The 21461-nt window shown below is 37.4% G+C and overlaps 1 protein-coding gene across 17 annotated transcripts in view; it reads right to left on the reverse strand.

Annotated features, from left to right (window-relative positions):
• PARD3 (par-3 family cell polarity regulator) overlaps window positions 1-21461 on the reverse strand; it is a 686226-nt gene that overhangs the window by 249711 nt on the left and 415054 nt on the right. For 10 of the 17 annotated variants that reach the window (XM_054582303.1, XM_054582308.1, XM_054582299.1 and 7 more), the window contains 2 exons: window positions 13520-13679; window positions 1654-1843 (listed from right to left, as the gene is read on the reverse strand). In XM_054582303.1, the coding sequence (XP_054438278.1) occupies window positions 1654-1843; window positions 13520-13679 (350 nt within the window). The remainder of the gene's footprint in view (window positions 1-1653; window positions 1844-13519; window positions 13680-21461) is intronic. The other 7 variants (XM_054582310.1, XM_054582307.1, XM_054582309.1 and 4 more) reach the window with 1 other exon arrangement.

Here is a 21461-nt window from a genome sequence, read left to right on the forward strand (position 1 = left end):
CCTTTGGTTCATTGGCCAGCAGCGCTCATTCCACTGAGCCACACCAGCCAGGGCTAATTTTTAATGTTGATACAAGTCTGGGGAAGAGTAGGAAACAGAAATGGATAAATGGTGAAGGAACAATGCTGTAACATTTAAATATAATATTGCTGATGTATTCAAAAAAGACCCCAAAGAAAGGGAAGTAAGAAAATTCTGGTATAATGCTTCGCACGGTTTGTGTTAATTATCACTATAACTGTGCAAGGTCAATGATAGGGAGCACTTTCCAATTGCTTGTTGATGTACATAATTACTAGGCATGCAAATTAAAGTGCATGTCCACTTTCATGAGCCACAAATTGTCTCAATAATATAAAAACCTTACTTTGATTTTGAAAGATACAGAAGTAAAAAAAAGCATTACACTATCCCAAAAGTCACAATGCTAGAAGGAAGGACAAAGCATTTTCAATAGTCTTCAAAACAAAAAACAAAAATCTCTCCATTCCCAGGACATATCAGCTACTTTGGCCAAAATCATCTAATTGTGATAAACGTTAAGTCACCTTAAGAATTTGCTTAGAATTTATTTACTTAATAGAAAAACAATTCATCAAATTGACACCAATCTAAAATAATTAATAATGAATTAACAAATGAGTAGGGTTTTCCGGTTAGTGGCAGCTTTGTTGTTATTTTGGCTAAATTATTAACTACAGCCCTGGAAAGGCTAAAGCAATTGGGCAAGTTTAGGGGCTTGGAGGGAATCTTTTATTAAAAGAGTGCTAATTAAGATTATTAAAACCACGCAAACAGAACTCTGCTACAATAAAAAAACTGATTACTGTGCTCAGTGGTAAACCATCCGGGGTGTCCAACCTGCAGCCTGTGAGCTGCACACAGTTCAGGATGGCTATGGATGTGGCTCAACACAAAATTATAGATTTACTTAAAATATTATAAGATATTTTTGTGGTTAACTGTTGCAATATATTTAATGCGTCACCCAAGACAACTCAACTCTTCTTCTTCCAGTGTGGCCCAGAGGTACCAAAGGCTGGGCACCCCTACAAGATAAACTGTAACAGTACTGGGTTGGCCAAAAAGTCTGGATGGTTTTTTCCATAAAATAAAACACACATTTTCCACTTTAACCAATAACTTTATTGATTTGGATATTTTGAGTATGTTGGCTATCTCCCATGTGGTATAACACTGACTGTTCTCCATGTCTCAATTTGATCACTATCAACTTCAACTGGTCTACCTGACCGTGGAGCATGATTCAGTGAGAAATCTCCAGCACAAAACTTCACAAACTACTTGTGACACATTTGATCAGTCACAACACCTTCTCCATACACTGCACAAATCCTTTTTTGCATTTCAGTTGTGTTTTTACCTTTCTTGAAATAATAGAACATAATGTGCCAAAATGTTGAGTAATTTTTCCATCTTTAATATTAAAATTATTCATAAAAATTGACTAATTTTGGTAAGTTTGGTTAAATGCATGCTGGTATGACAATTGTCACAATACAATCTAACAAAATTGTTTTGGATGATGTTAAACACAACTAAGAGCTACTAGAGCCATTTTACAGGAAAAAACAAACTTTTTGCCAAACCAATAATTGACTAATGTCTTCCAACCCTGGAGTGTGATCTTACCAGTCTGCTGAATCACTGATGGCAGTCTTAGGCCAGGGGCCCGGGTCTGTCGTCACGAATCCCACATCATCATGTGAGCTGGAAGATGACTGGTCAGAGAGATGTGGAGGAAGCACTGGCAGCCTGTCATCTTCTATAATGACCGTGTCATCTTGGGGCATATTCACTGTGGGGGACAGCTGGTATTTACCTGTCCAGTAAAAAAAATAAAGAAAAAGATATTCTAGAGTTGCTCTAAGAGTTAACATATATTAATACTTTGCTACCTCAGACAAAGACTAAATTCCTAAACATCTGTTCAACCTGGTAGAACAAAACAGAATTAAGGAAATATACTTTTCATAAATGAATGTCAAATGGAGACCTCAAGTCTATTCCTTCCAGAGCCATGTAGCTCTAGGCAGAATATTAAATTTCTTTGGTTTTAAGTTTCTTAAAGCCAGACATGATCTCCAGACTATCTTCTAATGTCAAAATTCTATATAGTTTCTCAGTTATGAAAGTCATTTGAAACTTTTTACCAGGAAATTTAGAGGGAAGCCCTGCAGAAATTACATCCACCATTCACTCATTCATTCATGTAGCAGGTATATAAGAAAGACTTAATCTCTGGCCCTGCATATCTCATACTCTAGAGAAGGAGACAGACATATATCATGTGATAATGGATTGGTGATGTGATATTTCACTCACAAGTGCTGATGATGCCTGGGAAGCTGGAGACAGAGGACACTTGGAATCTTAACAAAAGTTAACATCAGAGTTGGGTTTGGAGTAATAAATAAGGTCATTTATGCTAGAGAAATGATGACTTTGATTCTAGACATCACAGCATTGTCTTAAATGCACAATGGAGAAAGCCCACAGTGCTTTCAGGAGGTACATTAAAGATGTGTACAGGTAGAAACAAGACCTTGAGAGGGAGCATTGGGAAGATTGTAGTAGAGTAGGTAGAAGCTAAGCCCACTTGCTTGTGCCATCAGCATGGATTTTCAGCTCATCTTCCAACCAGTGACCTAACAATCAATGTAATCTCAGTGGATATGCATTTCTGAAGTCAAGCAGTACAGAGGATGCTTTGCACCGTTCGCACTTATACAACAGCATACAAGATGTGGTTGGTAGTGTGACTCTCAGTCAGCCAGCTGGAGGAAGAGCCCATGAAGGAATGACTCAACAACTAAAATTCAATTACAGTAACAGAAACCACATAGACAGTATGAAGGGCATCCCAAGAGCAATCAGATCAGCAGATCGAGGAGACTGCACCATTGAGTCCCACGGGTCTCCTACCACAGAAGGTCACACCACAAAGAGAGGGAGTCAAAACAGATCGATCTAATATGCAGAAACAAACAAAAAGAGTCATCTTAAATGGGAAGACAAAGAAAAATACCCGAATTGAAAGGTAAGGAGGAATCCGCAGAAAGGGTACTAAATGAAAGTGAGGAAGCAATCTATAAGACATAGAGTTCAAAACAGTGGTTATAAGGATGCTCAAGGAACTCAGTGAGAACTACAAGGAACGCTATGGGAGCTACAAGGAACTTAGTGGGAACAATATCAGCATGAGAAAGGACATAGAAATTATGAATAAGAGCCAGGAGGAAATGAAGAATCCAACATCTGAAATGAAAAATACACTAGAAGGAATTAAAAGCAGGTTAGGTGAAGCAGAGGACTGAATCAGCAAGTCAAATGACAAGGTAGAAAAAAACACCCAGAGAGAGCAAGGCAATGAAAAAAGACTTGAGAGAATGAAGATAGTTTAAGGAAGAAAGAGGGCAATATGAAACATAATATTCACATCATAGGGATACCAGAAGGGGAAAAAAAGAAGCAAGGGATAGAAAACCTGTTTGAAAAAGTAAAGAAAGAATACTTCCCTAACATAATCAAGGAAAAAGTCACAGAAGTCCAGGAAGCAAAGAGGGTCCCAATAAAAGTGAACCCAAAGAGGCCCATTAAAAGGCACATCAATAATTAGAATGGCAAAATTTAAAGACACAGAGATACTCTTGAAGGCAGCAAAGGAGAAACAGCTGGTAATATACAAAAATTTCTGCTAAAACTATCAGGTCATTTCTAAACAGAAACACTACAAGCCAGAAGGGAATTGCATGAATCTTCCAAGTAATGAAAAGCAAAGGTGTACAACCAAGACTACTCTCCCCAGCAAGGCTCTCAGTTAAAATGAAAGGAGAAATAATGAACTTTCCAGGCAAAAACAGGTAAAAGAAAGAGTACATCTCCAAAAACCCAGCATTGCAAGACATTCTAATGGGACTGCTTTAAGAAGACAAAGAAAAAGAGAAAGAGGAACACAGGTACAAAGGGGGAAAATGGCAATGAATAATTACCTATCAATAATAACCTTTAATGTAAATGGATTAAATGCTCTAATCAAAAGATACAAGGTAGCTGAATGGATTACAAAACATGATCCACATATATGCTTCTTACAAGAGACCCACCTCAGAACAAAAGAGCTACACAGGCTGAAAGTGAAGGGATAAAAAAATATTCCAAGCAAATAAACATTAAAAAAAAAAAAGGCTGAGGTAGCAATACTTATATCAGATAAAAGAGACTTCAAAGCAAAGGCCATAACAAGAGACAAAGTAGGCCGCTACATAACACTTAAGGGAGTAGTCCAACGACAGGATATAACCCCTGTAAACATATAAGCACCCAACAGAGGAGCACCAAAATATATAAGGAAAATCTTGGAGCACTTCAAGAACTATATCAATAGAAACACAGTTATCCTGTTGGATTTTAGCACCCCTCTGTCAACAATGAGTAGATATTCCAAAGAAAATATCAACAAGGATATTGCGGCACTGGATGACACTCTAGCTCAAATGGACTCAACTGTATTTACAGAATATCTCATACCAAAGAAGCAACATATACATTCTTTTCAAATGCTCATGGAACATTTTCAAAGATAAGACCACATAGTAAGAAACGAAACAAACCTCAAGAAATTCAAGCAAGTTGACATCATATCAAGCATCTTCTCAGATTACAATGGCTTGAAACTAGAAACCAACCTCAAGGAAAAAACTCAAAAACATTCAAAACATGCAGACTGAATAACATGTTATTAAATAATGAAGGGGTTAACAATGAGATCAAGGGAGAAATTGAAAAGTATCCGAAAACAAATGAAAATGAACACACAATATTCCAAAACCTTTGGGACACAGTAAAGGTAGTCCTGAGAGGGAAGTTCATAGCAATACAGGCTTACCTAAAGAAGAGAAAAATCTCAAATAAACAACCTAAACCTACATCTACAAGAACTAGAAGAATAACACACACAAAGCCCAGAATGAGTAGATGGATGGAAATAATATCAAAGCAGAATTAAATGACACAGGAACTTAAGAAAAAAGAAAAATTAAAAGGATCAATGAATCCAGCAGGTGGTTCTTTCAGAAAATAAATAAAATTGACAAACCTTTAATTATACTCATCAATAAAAATAAAAGAGTGGACTCAAATAAAATCAGAAGTGAAAGAGGAAAAGTTTAAACTGATACTATAGACATACAAATGATTCTAAGAACTCAGTATGTACAACGATATGCCAAGAAATTGGACAACCTGGGCAAAATGGATACATTTCCAGGAACATACAATCTTCTAAAACTGAATCAAGAAGAAGCAGAAAGACTGATTTGACCAATAACAGTTAATGAAATTGATGCAATAATCAAAAAATGCCAGGCACACAAAAGCCCTGGACCAGAAGGCTTCCCAGGCAAATTTTACCAAACATTTAAGGGCAAGCTAATCTCCATTCTTCTCAAACTACTCCAAAGAATTCAAGAAGAGGGAAGACACCCAAACGCTTTATATGAGGCCAGTATCATCCTAATTCCAAAACCAGGTAGAGACACAACAAAGAAAGAAAACTACAGGCCAATATCGCAGATGAACATAGAAGCTAAAATCCTAAACAAAATATTGGCAATCCAAATCCATCTATACAATAAAAAGATTATACACCATGATCAAGCTGGATTCATCCCAGGGATGCAAGGATGGTACAATATTCACAAATTAATAAATGTGATATACCAACATAAACAAAATGAAGGATAAAAATCACATGATCATATCAATAGATGTTGAAATGAACATTGATAAAATATAACACCCATTTATGATAAAAACACTCAGCAAAGTGAGAATAGAGGGAGCATACCTCAACATAATAAAGGCCATATATGAGAAATCTACAGCCAACATCATATTCAATGGACAAAAACTACCAGTTTTCCCCTTAAGATCAGGAACAACACAAGAGGGTCCGCTTTCACCCTCTCATTCAACATTGTACTAAAAAGAAATAAAAGGCATCCAAATTGGAAAGGAGAAAGAAAAGCTGTCATTATATGCAGAAAACATGATAGTGAACATAGAAAACCCTATAGTCTCTAAGTGAACTTGGAAAATTAGCATCATACAAAGTCAGTATTTGGAAATCAATAGCATTTTTGTACACCAATAATGAACTATTAAAAAGAAAAACAAGTAAAAAAATCCCATTTACTGTAGCAACAAGAAAAATAAAGTACCTAGGAATAAACTTAAGGACATAAAAGACCTGTTCTCGGAAAACTACAGACTACTGAAGAAAGAAATTGAGGAATGCACAAATAAATGGAAGTATATATACCATGATCATAGATCGGAAGAATTAACATCATTAAAATGCCCACACTACCCAAAGCAATCCATAGATTCAACACAATTCCTATTAAAATAACAATGGCATATTTCACAGATATAGAACCACTATTTCAAAAATTTACGTGGAACCCAAAAAGACCACAGATAGCCTCAGCAATCTTGGGAAATAAGAACAAAGTTGGAAGTGTCACAATACCGGATATAAAACTATACAACAAGACCACTATAATCAAAACAGTCTGGTACTGGCATAAGAATAAATACATAGATCAATGGAACAGAATAGAGAGCCCAGAAACAAACCCATGTCTCTATCATCAATTAATATTTGACAAAGGGAGCATTAGCTACAATGAAGTAAAAACAAGTTCTTTAATAAATGGTGTTGGGAGAATGGGACTAGGACCTGCAAAAAAAAGAAACTAGACCACCAACTTACACCATACACCAGAATAAACACAAAATGGATAAACGACTTATAAGTCATGACACCATAAAAGTCCTAGATGGAAACACAGGCAGTAAAATTTCAGATATCCCACATAGCAATATTTTTGTTGATAATCTCCTATGGTAAGGGAAATAAGGGAAAAAATAAACGAATGGGACTACATCAAATTAAAATGCTTCTGCATCAAAATGAAAAGGGAACCGACCATACTGAGAACATATTTGTTAATGATATATCAGACAAGTGTTTAATCTCCAAAGTATAAAAAGAACTCATACAACTCAGTATCAGAAAGACAAATAATAGAATTAATAAAATGGGCAAAGGACTTGAACCGATAGTTCTCCCCAGGCGACACACAGAGGGCCCAAAGACATATGAAAAATGCTCAACATCATTAGCCATCAGAGAAATGCAAATTAAAACCACAATGAAATATTGCCTTACACCTGTCAGAATGGCCATGATTAATAAATGGACAAACAACAAGTGTTGGCAAGGTTATGGAGAAAAGGGAAGCCTAGTACACTGTTGGTGGGAATGCAGACTGGTGCAGTCACTGTGGAAAACGGTATGGAATTTCCTCAAAAATTAAAAATGGAACTGCCTTTTGACCCAACATTCATTCCACTGCAGGTAATATACCCTAAGAATCACGAATCACCAATTCAAAAGAACCTATGCACCCCGATGTTTATAGCAGCATTACATACAATATCCAAGTGCTGGAAACAGCCTATGTGCCCATCAGTAAATGAGTAGGTCACAAAATTGTGATACGTTTATACAACGGAATACTATACAGCAGAAGGAAAAAAGGAACTCCTACCTTTTGCGACAGCATGGACGGAACTGGAGAACATTATGCTAAGTGAAATAAGCCAGTCAGTGAAAGACAAATACCATATGATCTCACCTAAAAGTGGAATCTAATGAACAAAATAAACTAAGGAGCAAAACCGAGCCAGAGACATGGAAACACAGAATAGACTAACAGTGACCAGAGGGGAGGGAGAAGGGGGATAATGGTGGAAAGAAGGGGAAGGGACTAGTCAAAAACTTGTATGAATGACCCATGGACATGCACAACAGTGTGGGAATTGACTGCGGGAGTGGATGGTGGGCTGGGTGGAGTAGGGCAAAGGATGAAAAATTTTGGACAACTGTAATAAAACAATTAAAAAAAATTTTTTTTAAAGTAAAAAGAATGGTGGACAAAAAAGGCCTTGAGGGAGATGGCACAACTTAACTGACTACCCAGAGATTTTTCAGCCCAAGAAAGGGGAGCCAGTAAATTTGAATTTATTCAATTAGGATATAATGTTCTTGGTACAGAAAGACCCAGAACTGTCTCACTGATGAGTTTCATTCAGGAAAATTTGCTCAGGTACAAGGATCAGAATGACAAGCAATTATGTTTCTTGGGAGAGAATTATGATTCAAGGTCCTAAATCCTTAAAAATAAAGCTGGGGTCCAATTGATGCCATCTTTCTCCCCAAAATGCCTACAATTCTAAGTAATTCCCGAAAACTTCTGAGCAAGTACTGTGGACCAAACTTTGATCCATGTGAACACCTTGTGCGAGGCCATTTGCACAGAAGTCTGCTGCATGGGGCGATACAGGCCCACTGGCCTGGCTTTCCCAACAAAGTGAGGAAAAGTGGCAATTTGCTATCACCTTACAGGAAGATGGAAAAACTCATTTTTAAGTCCAATGTCCAAATCTGTTAAAAAGGACTGTGGCACTATACCAACGTGGCCACCACTTTACACAGGGTGCACTTTTCCTGTGTTATATATTATTCCTTAAAATAGCACAAGAGCAATGTGTAGAAAGTGTGTGAACATTTCAGCATGTCTTAAGATTTAATTTTTAAAGTAAATGATAATTCTTGTTTTAAAACAGTTATGGAAATTTTGGGAGGACAAATGTATGTTCTTGAATGATTTCTAAAAATGTAAATTATTCTAGACATTACAACAAAGGAGCAAAAATTAAGTAGACATGTATCTTTTCAGGACAATCCACAAAAGTAACTGTGCTAGAAATTTCAAATGCATTCATTATTTAGCATCAACTACTGTATTATGGAAACGCTACATGTTCACTAAAACTTCCACTCAGCATTTTATCAAGGAAAACACTCTATTTTTATTTGAAATGCATCATTTTTGACAAACTATGAAAATTAGCAACTTTTTCTGAAAGCTCACAATAAAAATGCACATCAAATTTAATACTTAATCGTCTGCCTTTCCTACATTTAGGTCACACATTTATTCCTAATAGAGTGGTAGGATATTAGAATACAAAGACAGAAATCTGTTCAATAAAATATCATCCGTAAATAAGGTCAGACATTCTAGCACTACTACCCAAAGAAATATTTCCTTCTCAAGACATACTTTTCCCCCAAGAAGTGTACAGAATGACAAAACCAGAATTTTCCCTGACAGCTAACCACTGACAAAGCCTGTGTCAAAGCATTAAATGGCAAGTCCTCACACAGGCAAAATTTACTGGAAGGAAATATGGTGTGATTATAGTCCACTCATTTTTAACACAACTAAAACTCTTGAGTTCACACAATATATTCTGAGAGACATCCTAATAAGCAGTAGGGAACCCTGAATGGTTCTTCATTTGAAAATCCTTTTACATCAGATGTTGCTTTGAGTATAAATACTGTATCTTCATGATCCAAAATATTATACATAAATACACAGTAAGAAATTTCCCTAATAGTAAGACAAGAAGTTAGCTTTTTCCTCTCACCCATGAGTCTGGAGGCTAACATCTTAAAAAGTTTGAGAATTCGTATTTTCTATCAAAATTCCACTTAACATTCTTACTAGGAATATAGTTTTAGTATCTGACTCCAGGAATATATAGCGGGTAATGGATGGCTAAATTGTCTATGTACATATTGTACCAATCTCCATCTGGACAATACCTCTTAACAATGTTTACTGTACTTGGCTCATCATAAATGTTAATCTTCAGATGATGACTTGAGAAGTCTCTGATCTATAATTTGATGGATAAACATTCTTTTGTCCTCAACTAGTTAACCAACAACTAAAAACTAAGACTTAAACCAGGTAATATCTTCAGGAGGAGTGAAACAATGAGATGCATAATGATTGTTTACTAAACATTTATTCATTGGCACATTTACACAGAAGGCAAAGCTACACATGACACTAAAAACAGGAAATGAGGAAAGTCTTTCCAGTGATTTGACCTATAATAAAAATATTAACGTTCCATTTTTCTAATTTCTAATAAGATAAAATAATATGAACATAAATACTTTTAAACTCACCACAAATGTATGAATATAAAAGCTACTAAGATTCAATTCTAAAATGGACAAAACAGATTGTGATTTTGCTTTAAACAGAAAAATTCTTCAGATTAAAATGTTTGAAAAAATTTAAGGTTCAATGCTTCCAAATGTCAGCTTGTGATTTTATGAATTGAACATGTTGGTTAAATTAGCTAGGCCCAGTACTGTTACTGTTATCATTATTAGTTAAGACAGTCCAACAATTTGTAAAATATTTTTAAGACTTTTAAAAGAAAGAAATCCTATACAGGCTCACTACAGACTTCTTTCTGATGAGTGCCAGGATGTACCTTTTAAATGCGCCGACAGTGGAAAGTCAGCCAGTGTGGACAATGGAGATATTCTGCCTTTGGTCATGAATCTGGCTGACCCCACCAAAAGCCAAAGAGATGGAACAGTCCAAGTAATGTAGGACTCATGACTCACAAACATATACATCATAATTTTGGTTCAGAAGCACAGGAACTTTGCAGCTTCAAATATGTTATTTAATTTCTTTGGTCCAAAATTCCCCAGACCAGAAGATAAGGAGGTTGGTCTACATGATTTCTAAAGGTGTCTTCAAAGATCAACTTCTTTGATTCATAGATCACAATGGTTGCCAGAATGGACTAGATTCTAGAGACTGTTTAATGCTTTTTGCTTAAAGACGTGAATGCTTATAAAATGATAGTAAGAAAGAATGAGTATCACAAATTGTGTGATCTTAGCTGTTGCAAGAAAGGGTTATTTTAAGAAACAGGAAATAATAAAAAAACAAAATAAAAATCACCATGGGATCTTGGGACTTTGTTCATTTGTTAAGTGGGAAAGTGTGGCTGATGTCATCTGACATCCTTCCAATTCTAGCAACACTTCCTTTACTCATCTATTTTTTAGAAGCTTCTTTTCTAGGATGTGTTCCCATATGAATGAGTCAGAATGCCTCAAAGCTCATTTTGGTCTATGTGAGAAATATTTTACATGAAAATTCACCCTGTTTGCATAAAATAAATCATTTCTTAGTGTAGTCAGCTAGAATTTCAATACTAAGTTTTAAGATCATGAAGTAAATACTACCACCTCCACCACTGTCTACACGAGTTATTCTAAAAGCATAGAAGATAACCATCAACCAAACAAGATTTGTCTGAGAAATTTTCATGTACCTAGATACTATGCAAACCAATAAATACTATTGCTATTGGTGTAGCTTGATAGAAATTCAGTGCTCTAATATCTTATATTTGATATCTTGTTTTGGAATTTTGTTGCAAGGTAACATCTTTTGTAGGATTTGTAACTTTAAGGCAGAACTGACTTAACAAACAGTATTTGTGTGTTAGGGCCAATGATACTGGAATGGGAACCAACAAAGACTGAAGAATTCTCAAGTTTGCAAAACTAAAGATAGATCTAAGTACATGCATTTCTCAGGGGAAAACTATATGGGATCCCTAGTTTCCAGTACAACATGTAAAGAAACTGTCTTAAGAAAAAACCCAAATCATTCAACATCAATACAGCCTATCTAACGTAAAGAGTATGCCACCCCCCAGCCCAAAAGAGCATGCACAGTACATCACAAAACACACAGCTGGGAGGGAAGTTACTACCCTGGGAGAAGCATCTAGAGTTTTGAAAGTCCATTACATCTCTAGCAGAGGGAAGGGGGAAAAATGCCAACTATAATGCAAATGTAAGCAGACTAATGAATCCATGGCTGACAAAATCAGGGCAACAGACTATAAAGAAAGTGAAGGAATCCACAACCCATATATACAGCATTTCAAAAAGTTAGGTGAATTTGGGTTTGGTTTTTTTTTAGTTTTTTAGTTTTAGTTTTTCGCCTTCCTCTGAAGCATCAGGGATTGGAGGCAGGACGCCGGTTACAGGAACTGGTGGGCCAATGGTGTGATTCAGTATGGCAAGTCCTATGTTCCTATAATAAACGGGAAATTACAGCATATCACTTTGTATACACACAGATCCAGGGACACATGCACTCTCTCTCTCAAGGGCTCTGAATTTTCATCAATAAAAAAGTATTTAACAGAGATAAAGTTTTATACCAAATCCAAGACAATATGGGAAATCCAATAGCAGTGAAGACAGTGATCACTAATAATAGGCAGAGATCGGATAAATTACGTGGGATGCCTGTCACCTAACAGGCACACAATATCTTTAACATCCTTCCCCTGCTTTCACTATGCCAAGCAGGCAAAAAGGAAGAATTGTGACAAAATAAAACTACAGTTGGCATGTCTAAATTCTATGTGTACCAAGATAATTGAGAATGTAGCAATTATTCCGAACTAGAAAGCTACAGGGATCTGAGGAGTAAGAACAGAAAATTCTAGCAGTCATGTTTATGTATTTTTCCTATCATGCCCAGTAGAAAGTTCTTTGAAGGCAGAGATCGTTTCTATTCACATTTCTATCTACAAGAAAAGTGTACACCGTGCCTGCCAATAGCAGGCTTTCCATATACATCCACTGATAATGAAGTAAATTCTTCCTCTAATGAAGCTTCAGATTGGAAACTTTAAATTAAATCTGTACTTAATATAATCAAAATGGAGTAAAATTTAGGGTTTTACTTTATATTAGCAAAACATAGCAGCAATAAAAATGTTTTATGTCAGGGGCTATTTTAATCAAAACAGCTTGCTGTGCTTTAAATTTGAAAACTCTCCCAAGGTAATCCCAAAATGAGTAACACAGTACATGCAACCAGTCCTGTGGCAAAGCAAGTCTTCAATAACTGGATCTGTTAGGAGAAGCTCCACTGCTACTGAGCACATGCGAACAACTTCACTACCCCCGGGGGACTGTGCACACAGCGCGGTGTTGAATCCAAACAAAGGATGCAAAAAACTCATTTCACGATTTTAAAATGAAGGCTTTAAGAAAGTAGAGATGCAAGTAAAAAATGGTACGCCCCTATTAAGTACAAACCAAATAAATGTGAGGATCTTATGCACATGTATATATGTAGGTAAAGATTTTTTTCTCGCCTTCCAAACAGCACTACTGTGAATGATATATGATTTTTTGAAGCCTCCTTGCCATAAACTGTTAAATTTTTATTTAAAAAAAAAATACAGCTTCACTTATCTCCAAAAAGCTAAGAATATCTTGATCACTAGAAAACATTTCCATAGGATTCCTTTCTTTTTTTCTCTTCCCATATTACAGGATCTGAAACTTACTTAACAAAATCAATGTATTGATTCCTCTCTTCACCTTAACACTTCCTGAGTGATTATAATAAACCTGCTCTTTTCCTCTTCAAAACATGGCCCTCCTTTACATTAATATTACATTAATAACCCCTCCGTAAACCAACAAAAGCATTAAAATATGATAAAGTTTTACCTGACTCACCCATTATCCTACTGAGTGCAGCATTTCTTGTGGGGGATTCATCAAGCCCCTCAATCCCACTGTAGAGGGAATGGGAAATTCTTCGTTCTCTATCATCCAGCACTGTTTCAATGGGCAGCTCAGGTCCAGAGGGGCTCCCAGGTGACTTCAGCTGTAGAGAAAGGGGGCAAGGGAGAGTCAGGACTGGAGGCCCATTAGCAGCGTGAGGGGATTATAACAACTTGCCCAAGGCCTGCATCCAACTGGGTACCACATGCACTAGAACTTTTCACCCTGGAACAAAGTGATTTGTGATGACAGCTCTGCCTAATGACTGACTTTCTGCTCCACTTTACACTGTGCCTCCCAGGAAGTTGTCAGATTTCAACCACTAGAAAAAGAATGTGTGTACTAAAAGCTTCTTTTAAAAAAACTTATCTTGTTGCTTATTGTTTCAGTCTGACTGTTAGTATCTGTTGAAGTCAATTTAAGTTATGATTTAATTCAAAATTCTTCATAAGATGTTGCTCTGCACAGGGCATACTTTATCAGAATGGAAGCTGGGCTGGAACTTAACTGTACTTTTATACCTATGGTATGTTAAGTACACAAAATAATAAGCACACATTTATGTGTGCGTGCCAGTAAGATTACTAGTCATCCTAAAAGACTTAACGGTCACTTGTTAGCTCAGGTGTCTTGAACAATACACTGAGCCTAAATTTCTTCTGTTAGACATTATAAATTATCACCATTCTGTGATTGTAATCTTAAGAATGAGATAGTGAATAACTGAGAAAAGCACTTTCATAATATGCAAATATAGAAGTGAGAACCAAATATTCTAATGAAACAGGCCAAGATGTGTATTTCACAAACATATACAATCTACCAAATAAGCAAAGAATATAGGTCAAGTTCTATCACCATAAATAAAATTGTATGTGGCATTCTTTCAAACAGCAGTACTTTGTAAGTTATAGTCTTCATAAAAATAATATGAATAAAATCCTAGGTTTGTAAGGCCTTGAAACAAATCTGCTTCAAGGAGGAACAAAGCACATTTAACTACACTCCCTCAATGTGGCCTCTGAGGTGAGCCCCATGGACTAATATCTTAGGACACGATGATGCTGCCTCAGGCCAGAGGGAGAGGGTGCTTGGGGGGCAGGGCAACCCGGAACAGCACGGCCAAGCTGAGGAGGAGACTACACTTTCCACACAGATGAAACCACCATTATCACAGTTCCTTTGCCTGAACAAATTACAATTTTTGTAAGAAGCTATCATCTGTTTAATATAAATGAGATATTTAATGAAGTTCCAAATTGTAGACTTATCTCTCCCAGTCTGATAAGCACTGGGGAGATTTAATGCATTGAAGGGTCAACACAATTACAACTGGAGGCCCGTCAAACTGCAGGAGAATAATAAACTCACAGTGCCAGTGAATTACACTCAATAAGGTTTAAATTCTGAAATGAGGATTTGTTTTATTAGTTTTTTTTAAAATTGCAGATTACAACTGACAGCTTTACTGAAAAGTAAATGAAATATTTCAGGTCTCTGATGTATTAGAATAAAAGGGTATTTTCTGAATGATTCCTATGCCTAAACTCTAAGGAACTTTAGAGAAAACAAAAACAAACAAAACAAATACCCTACACCTTTAAAAACAAGTAAGTGTATTTTTATTTTTGAAATGAGCATGTACATTAAAGAGACTGGCTATACAAGGATCTACACACAAGACACACTTGCTATGCACAATTTATTTCATCGTAAGACATCAAGTTTGCTTAACAACTACATTTAATTGAACTACATAACTGCAATTTTCTAAATGATAAAATTTTTATAAAGCTCCTTCATGAGAAACCCCTAAATACCCAATAGGCTACTTTAGAATTTTATAACATTAAATAAAAATTAGATTAAAGAAATACATGAAGGCTTACTAGAGAAAAACAATAAGATGTCTGTTCAGATAGAACCTTGCACTTGACCATTTTCCTGGAAAAGGGGGATGCACCTCCCCTGCCTCCCTACCCACATCTAATTTGCATCTCAAAAGACAGATTTAAATGAAGAAATCAACTGCCTACTTATATAAATATTTGATACAGGATACAATGCCTTCTTATTTCCAACAAAACAAAACGAAACAAAACGAAACCTGGTTTAATATATCTCTCTCCTCTTTTTTTAAAGATTTTACTTATTTATTTTTAGAGAGAGGGGAAGGGAAAAAGAAAGAAAGGGGGAGACATGTCAATGTGTAGGTGCCTCTCGTGTGCCCTCCCACTGGGGACCTGGCCCACAACTCAGGCCTGTGCCCTGACTGGGAATCAAAATGGGAATCAAACCTTTCGGTTCACAGGCTGGCACTCAATCCACTGAGCCACACCAGCCAAGGCTGGTTTTACAAATCTCTTGACTTGCGTGCTAGAAAAGGAGCATTGGGTCAGTGACGCCCTGGTGCACGGAGCAGAGGGAGGAGGAGGCCGAGCACAGTGGCCCTGGGAGGGCAGCCTTACCTCCTATAATTTGGGCTGTTCCCAAAGCCCTTCAGTCTCCTTATATTAAAATTTTATAAAAATTAAGCTTAATCAGGGGGAAAAAAGGAAATTAACTGCAATTTTCACTTTGTGTTTATTGTTTAAAGTGCTAAAATGTTCCTCAGTCCAGCTTCATTCAGTTCCAAACAGCTGTACTGTGTTAGATCCCTCAGCCCCATCCCTACAGAAACAGGAAGGACTTGACGCCTACTGAAGAAAAATGAGCTCCACAGTGCAAGACGACTCACACTGTGTAGCAGCATAAAGTCATACAGCCTTTTTCTAAAACAATGTGGAAATGTATATCCACTTACATTTTGAATGTCCATTTACATTTTGATAGTGTTAAAAAAATACCTTATACCCTAGAACCAGTCCATTTATTTCACTTGGTAGTGACTATCCTCACGAAATAATAAGCTAAGTGAATAATTAAGATTCAAGTGAATCAATATCATAACTTTTACACAGGTATAGAAACTGGGTATTACCTCTATCTCTAAAAATAATGTAAACGATATGCTCCTTAAAAATATTCAAATGATCTTATATCGCTTTTATAATCAGAAAATAACAAATGCTATTTAATAACAAAAAACTGGATATTGTCCAATGAATATGCTTTTCATTATGTATTTGGCCTTCTCCTTTTTTCTTAGCATAAGTTAAAATCTTGGTTTCTTTTTATAAAACTAATGCAATTCCTGTCGGTTTTAAATGTTGTTTAAAGTAAGCATTAGTGGATCAAATGATTTCTTTCACATAATGAAAATGTATCCCTCTACCTCGACTACAAACATTGAAAAGCTAGCACAAGATATGGCCTTCACCCCCTCACAAACTAAGAATTGGGTCCTACTTAGTATTTGGCATGATCTCATTATTTGATATTTCAGTGGTGATGGACTTAATCTATGTTATCCCCAATGCCTGACAAAGAACACACACTAGGTGAATAATTAGAGGAATACATTTATTTCTAAGTCAATGACTCAGAGTTCCCTTAAAATGGCTTAGAGAATTTACACACATTAGGCCACAACAAACTAGGCCTTTAAAATTCATGAAACTATACAGTGTTGAAATTAAAAGAAGCTGATCTAGATTCCAACTCTACATTGAGAAAGCACTCATATCCAAAGGACAAGTGAACACAAAACAATGAATAAAGAAGACAAGGTTTAGCTTTGGAGAACAGGGGCTAGAGCTTTAGGGTGCAGTTTCAGGTTCTGCCTTCATTCAGGACCACAAAATTTCCTTTCCTTCCTCATGTGAACAACAGCAAGGATCTGAGAAACAAAGGAAGCTTCCCAAGTCATTCTGCCTGTTTATGGCAGACACAGAGTATAACTAACTTTGTCAGATAATAGAGCCTGCGTTTTTATTGTATACTACTTCCCAATACAACTAGAATACGAATTGCCTAAACAACACAATCACAGTCAATTACACCCACTCACATGTATAGGAAGAATGAACACCTTGTTTCTAAATTACATTGTCACTACTTTGGCCTTGCAGCTATTGAGCAAATCATTTGACCTCTCCACACTTATTCCTTAATACATAAAATGAAGAGAACCATAAATGATGTCTTAGGTTCCTTCCCATTCTAATTCTAAGAGGATTAAACCTAGAAAGAAAATTCATTTTAAAGCAGTGCTCGACACATAAATCCTTCAATATGGGGTCTAGGACAAAAGCTCACCTGGTCATATTCTCCTTTGGAACTAAAACAAGACATTATATGAAATCATGTCTAACAGATATAATAAAATGACTGAAAGCTATGTTGAATCACAATAATTTCTACTGTAATATTAATTTCCTTAGACCATTTAAAATCAGCATAATTATCATACACAGCTTATCTTCATACGTCAGGTGTTGGCTCCCATTTCCCTCTACTCTGCTTCAAGGTACATACTAGAAAAATTCCTCCTTTGTGGTGATAACAATGTTTCTGCCTCTTGCTTTATGTATTCTTTATTTTAGTATGTTTTACTTCACATCCCCATGACTATTCTAGAACTACCAATCTGTATTTTTTTAATTTATAAATCATGTTTATTCTATTACACTTGTCTCAATTTTTTCCCCCTTTACCCCCATCCACCCATTCCACCCCCACCCCCGACTCCTACAGTCAATTCCCACTCTGTTGTCCATGTCCATGGGTCATTCATACATGTTCTTTGTCTAGTCCAATTTGTATTCTTAATTCATTCACCTTTTCACCCATCCTCCCAACCCTCTCCAATCTGGCAACCACCAAAATAGTCTCTGCATCTATGAGTCTGTTTCTGTTTTGTTTTCTACATTCCACATATAAGTAAAATTATATGGTATTGTCTTTGTCTGACTTATTTCACTCAGCATAATACCCTCTAGGTACATCCATGTTGTTGAGATGACAAGATTTCAACCTTTTTTTATGGCTGAGTCATATTCCATTCTATATATGCATCACTTCTTCTTTATCCACTCATCTACTGATGGATACTTAGGTTGCTTCCATAGCTTGCCAATCATAAATAGTGCTGCAATGAACATATTGGTTCATATGCCTATTTCAATTAGTGTTTTGGAGATCTTCAAATAAATACCCAGAAGTGAAATTGCTGGGTCTTTCTCTGTCTCTTGTTACAGCCTTCATTTTAAAATCTACTTTGTCCGCTATAAGTGTTGCTACTCCAGCTTTCCCCCGCCATTTTCATGAAATACCATTTCCATCCCTTAACTTTCAATCTGTATGTTTTTTGATCTGAAGTGGGTCTCTTGTAGGCAGCATAGGTATGGATCTTGTTTTCTGATTCATTCAGCCATCCTATGTTTTTTAATTGGAGCATTTAATCCATTTCATTTAAAGTAATTGCTGGTACATATGTAGTTACCAGCAATTTTATTATTCATATGCCATTTTATTATTCATGTTTTTTTATTTTTTTATCTTCTTAAAGAAGATCCTTTAACCTTTCTTGTAATGCTTGTTTGGTAATGGTGAACTCCTGAGGACTGGCTGTAATTACAATGAAGTGGCTGTTGTAAAGAGGCCAGCCCTATAGAGCAGAATTCACTTTTGTGGGACTGAGGGCCTACTGAATCTGCACTTTGAGTGTGTCGTTTTTGGAGGTTGTTGGGGCAGTGCTTTGGTGTGGTCTGAAGCTGGCTACCCAATATGTTGGTTCTTGGGCCTCTTGGGAGAAGTTCTGATGCAAGTCAAAGTCAGACATCTGTACCTCACCTGTGGCCATCGAGCATGAGCTACCAAACAATCTGCAGAAGGTTGCTACTTGTGCTGGACTGGGAGGTTCCCGCCAGAGGCCAAGCTGCTGAGTCCTGCTGCCACTAATGAAGAAATTGGGGTCGTTAGGCAAGAGGTACAGGGCACATGGAGGCTAGATGCTGCTTGTTTGGGATTTGTGAACCTTTGAGAGATATTAGAAAAGTCCCCAGCAAGAACCAAGACAGGTTGTTTGTATGGAAAAGCCACTGGAAGGGGTTTGGGTAGGCCTGCGAGTTGCATGGCATGGAATCGTAGAGAATCACCAGGCTGGGTCAAATGGTGTCGGCCAGGGTGATGGAGACACAGATGTGGTGCCCATCTGTGTGTGCAGGCTGAGTGAGGGGAGGGTCAGCAAAGGAACAATGGCCTCGGCCAGCTCTTCTGTCTGGGATAAAGCTGCCCCTAGCTCTCGCCCTGATGTCAGACAATTCATTTTCTTCCTATATGTTCCCGGTTCCTTTCAAGCTGGTATCCGGTGCTGGCATTCAGAGGGACTGAGTTCAAGTAAGTCTGTGTGTGGGCCCTTTACAGGGAACTCCTGGGACTCCAGAAGCCCTCCATCTCACTCAGCCTCAATCCCTCTGGTTTTTACAGCCAGAAGTTATGGGGACTTCTCTTCCTGGTACTGGAAGCCTGGGCTGGGACACCTGATGTGAGGATGGGACCCTTCTCTTCTCAGGGGGAACCTCTGAAGCCAAGATCTCTTCCAATTTTTAACTGCCACATAAGGGTGTGGAACCAGCCTGTTAGGAGGAGTCTCTGTCCCTCCTACCAGTCTGGATATACCTTCTTGTTTATGTCCTCAGTTGTAGGACTTCCTTTCAGCTGGAATTCAGACTGTTCTAAATGATGTCTGTTCTGTAGTTTAGTTGAATTTTGATGTGGTTGTGGGAGGAGGCAAGTACTGTGTTTACCATCTTGACTGGAAGCCTTCTTATGCATTCTTGTCAATGGAAAAGAATGCCAGGATTTAAGAAATTTTTCTCCAAAAAGTTAATCTATCCTTCAGGGGCACAAAACAAGGGGAAGCCATTTTTTTTCTCTTTTTATAAAAAAAACAATCATTGCTTAGGAAATGTTTGAAAATACACTTCAGTAAGAACATTATCTCTAAGGAGCAAAAAAAAAATAAAACAAAATCACGGTTAAAATATTAATTTTGTTACCTGTTTAATGGTTTTCTCAGAATTTCAATCTCTAGTAGTAACTAAGTTACCTTTTCCTTCTAAAATTGCCAGATTCTTAAGGATTATTTCCCTCACTGCTCAGTCCATGTCCATGGGTCAGTTGCAGTTGGACACAAGTGACAGAAAAACAGAGATATGGCAAGTAGGTGGGGCCCCAGCTACCTCAGAATTTATTCTTTCCATAAAAGGAAACCAAGAAGGAAATGCTGTGGTACCTGCTGGGTGAGGGTGACCGCACAGGTCTAGGGAAATACTTGGGAGAGAAAAAACAAAAACCTAAAGGCTGTCTTTGCTAGGATAAGGAGCAGAACAAAGTCCTGTGGGAAACCTGGACGTCGGACAGAACGTGCACATCTGAGAAACATCAGGCAGTGCAGAGGAGCTAGAGCAGAGGCCGCACTGGGACAGCTGCAGGGGCACAGGTGCCAGGTCTTGCATGTCCTGTGGGTGCTGAGGAGGAGACTGGCACCAGTCCTAGGGAAGACAGAAAGCCCCTGAAGGGTTTTTGGCCAGAATGACACAATCAGTTTGCTTTTTAAGAAAAACTTGCCTGACAGCAGAGTAAAGAAAGGCATGAGAGAGAACTCCTGACTACAGAGAGGGCCTTCAAAAGCAGAAGCAGCAGCAGCAGTGAGCCCGGTGAGGTGATGGGCATGAAAATGGGTGAGAGGGATGGAGAAAAGTGCTGAGAAGACAGACACACTGCAGACATAGTAAAAGGCTCTTAAGAAATCAAGAGTGACCCCAGATCTCTGGCTTTGACAACTGAAAGAATGGTGGTGTCATTTATTGCGGGGGGTAGGGGGGTAGGGATGACCAGGGTAGATGAAGCGTCTCAAGGAGGAACTGGCTTTGGAAAAAGCATTAATACAGCTTGCGGCACCCTGCAAGACACACCAGTGAATACACACACCATGGTGAGC

This window comes from Pteronotus mesoamericanus, unplaced genomic scaffold, assembly GCF_021234165.1.
Source record: "Pteronotus mesoamericanus isolate MK-2021 breed Mesoamerican mustached bat unplaced genomic scaffold, CSHL_Meso_final contig_69, whole genome shotgun sequence".
Classification (NCBI taxonomy): domain Eukaryota; kingdom Metazoa; phylum Chordata; class Mammalia; order Chiroptera; family Mormoopidae; genus Pteronotus; species Pteronotus mesoamericanus.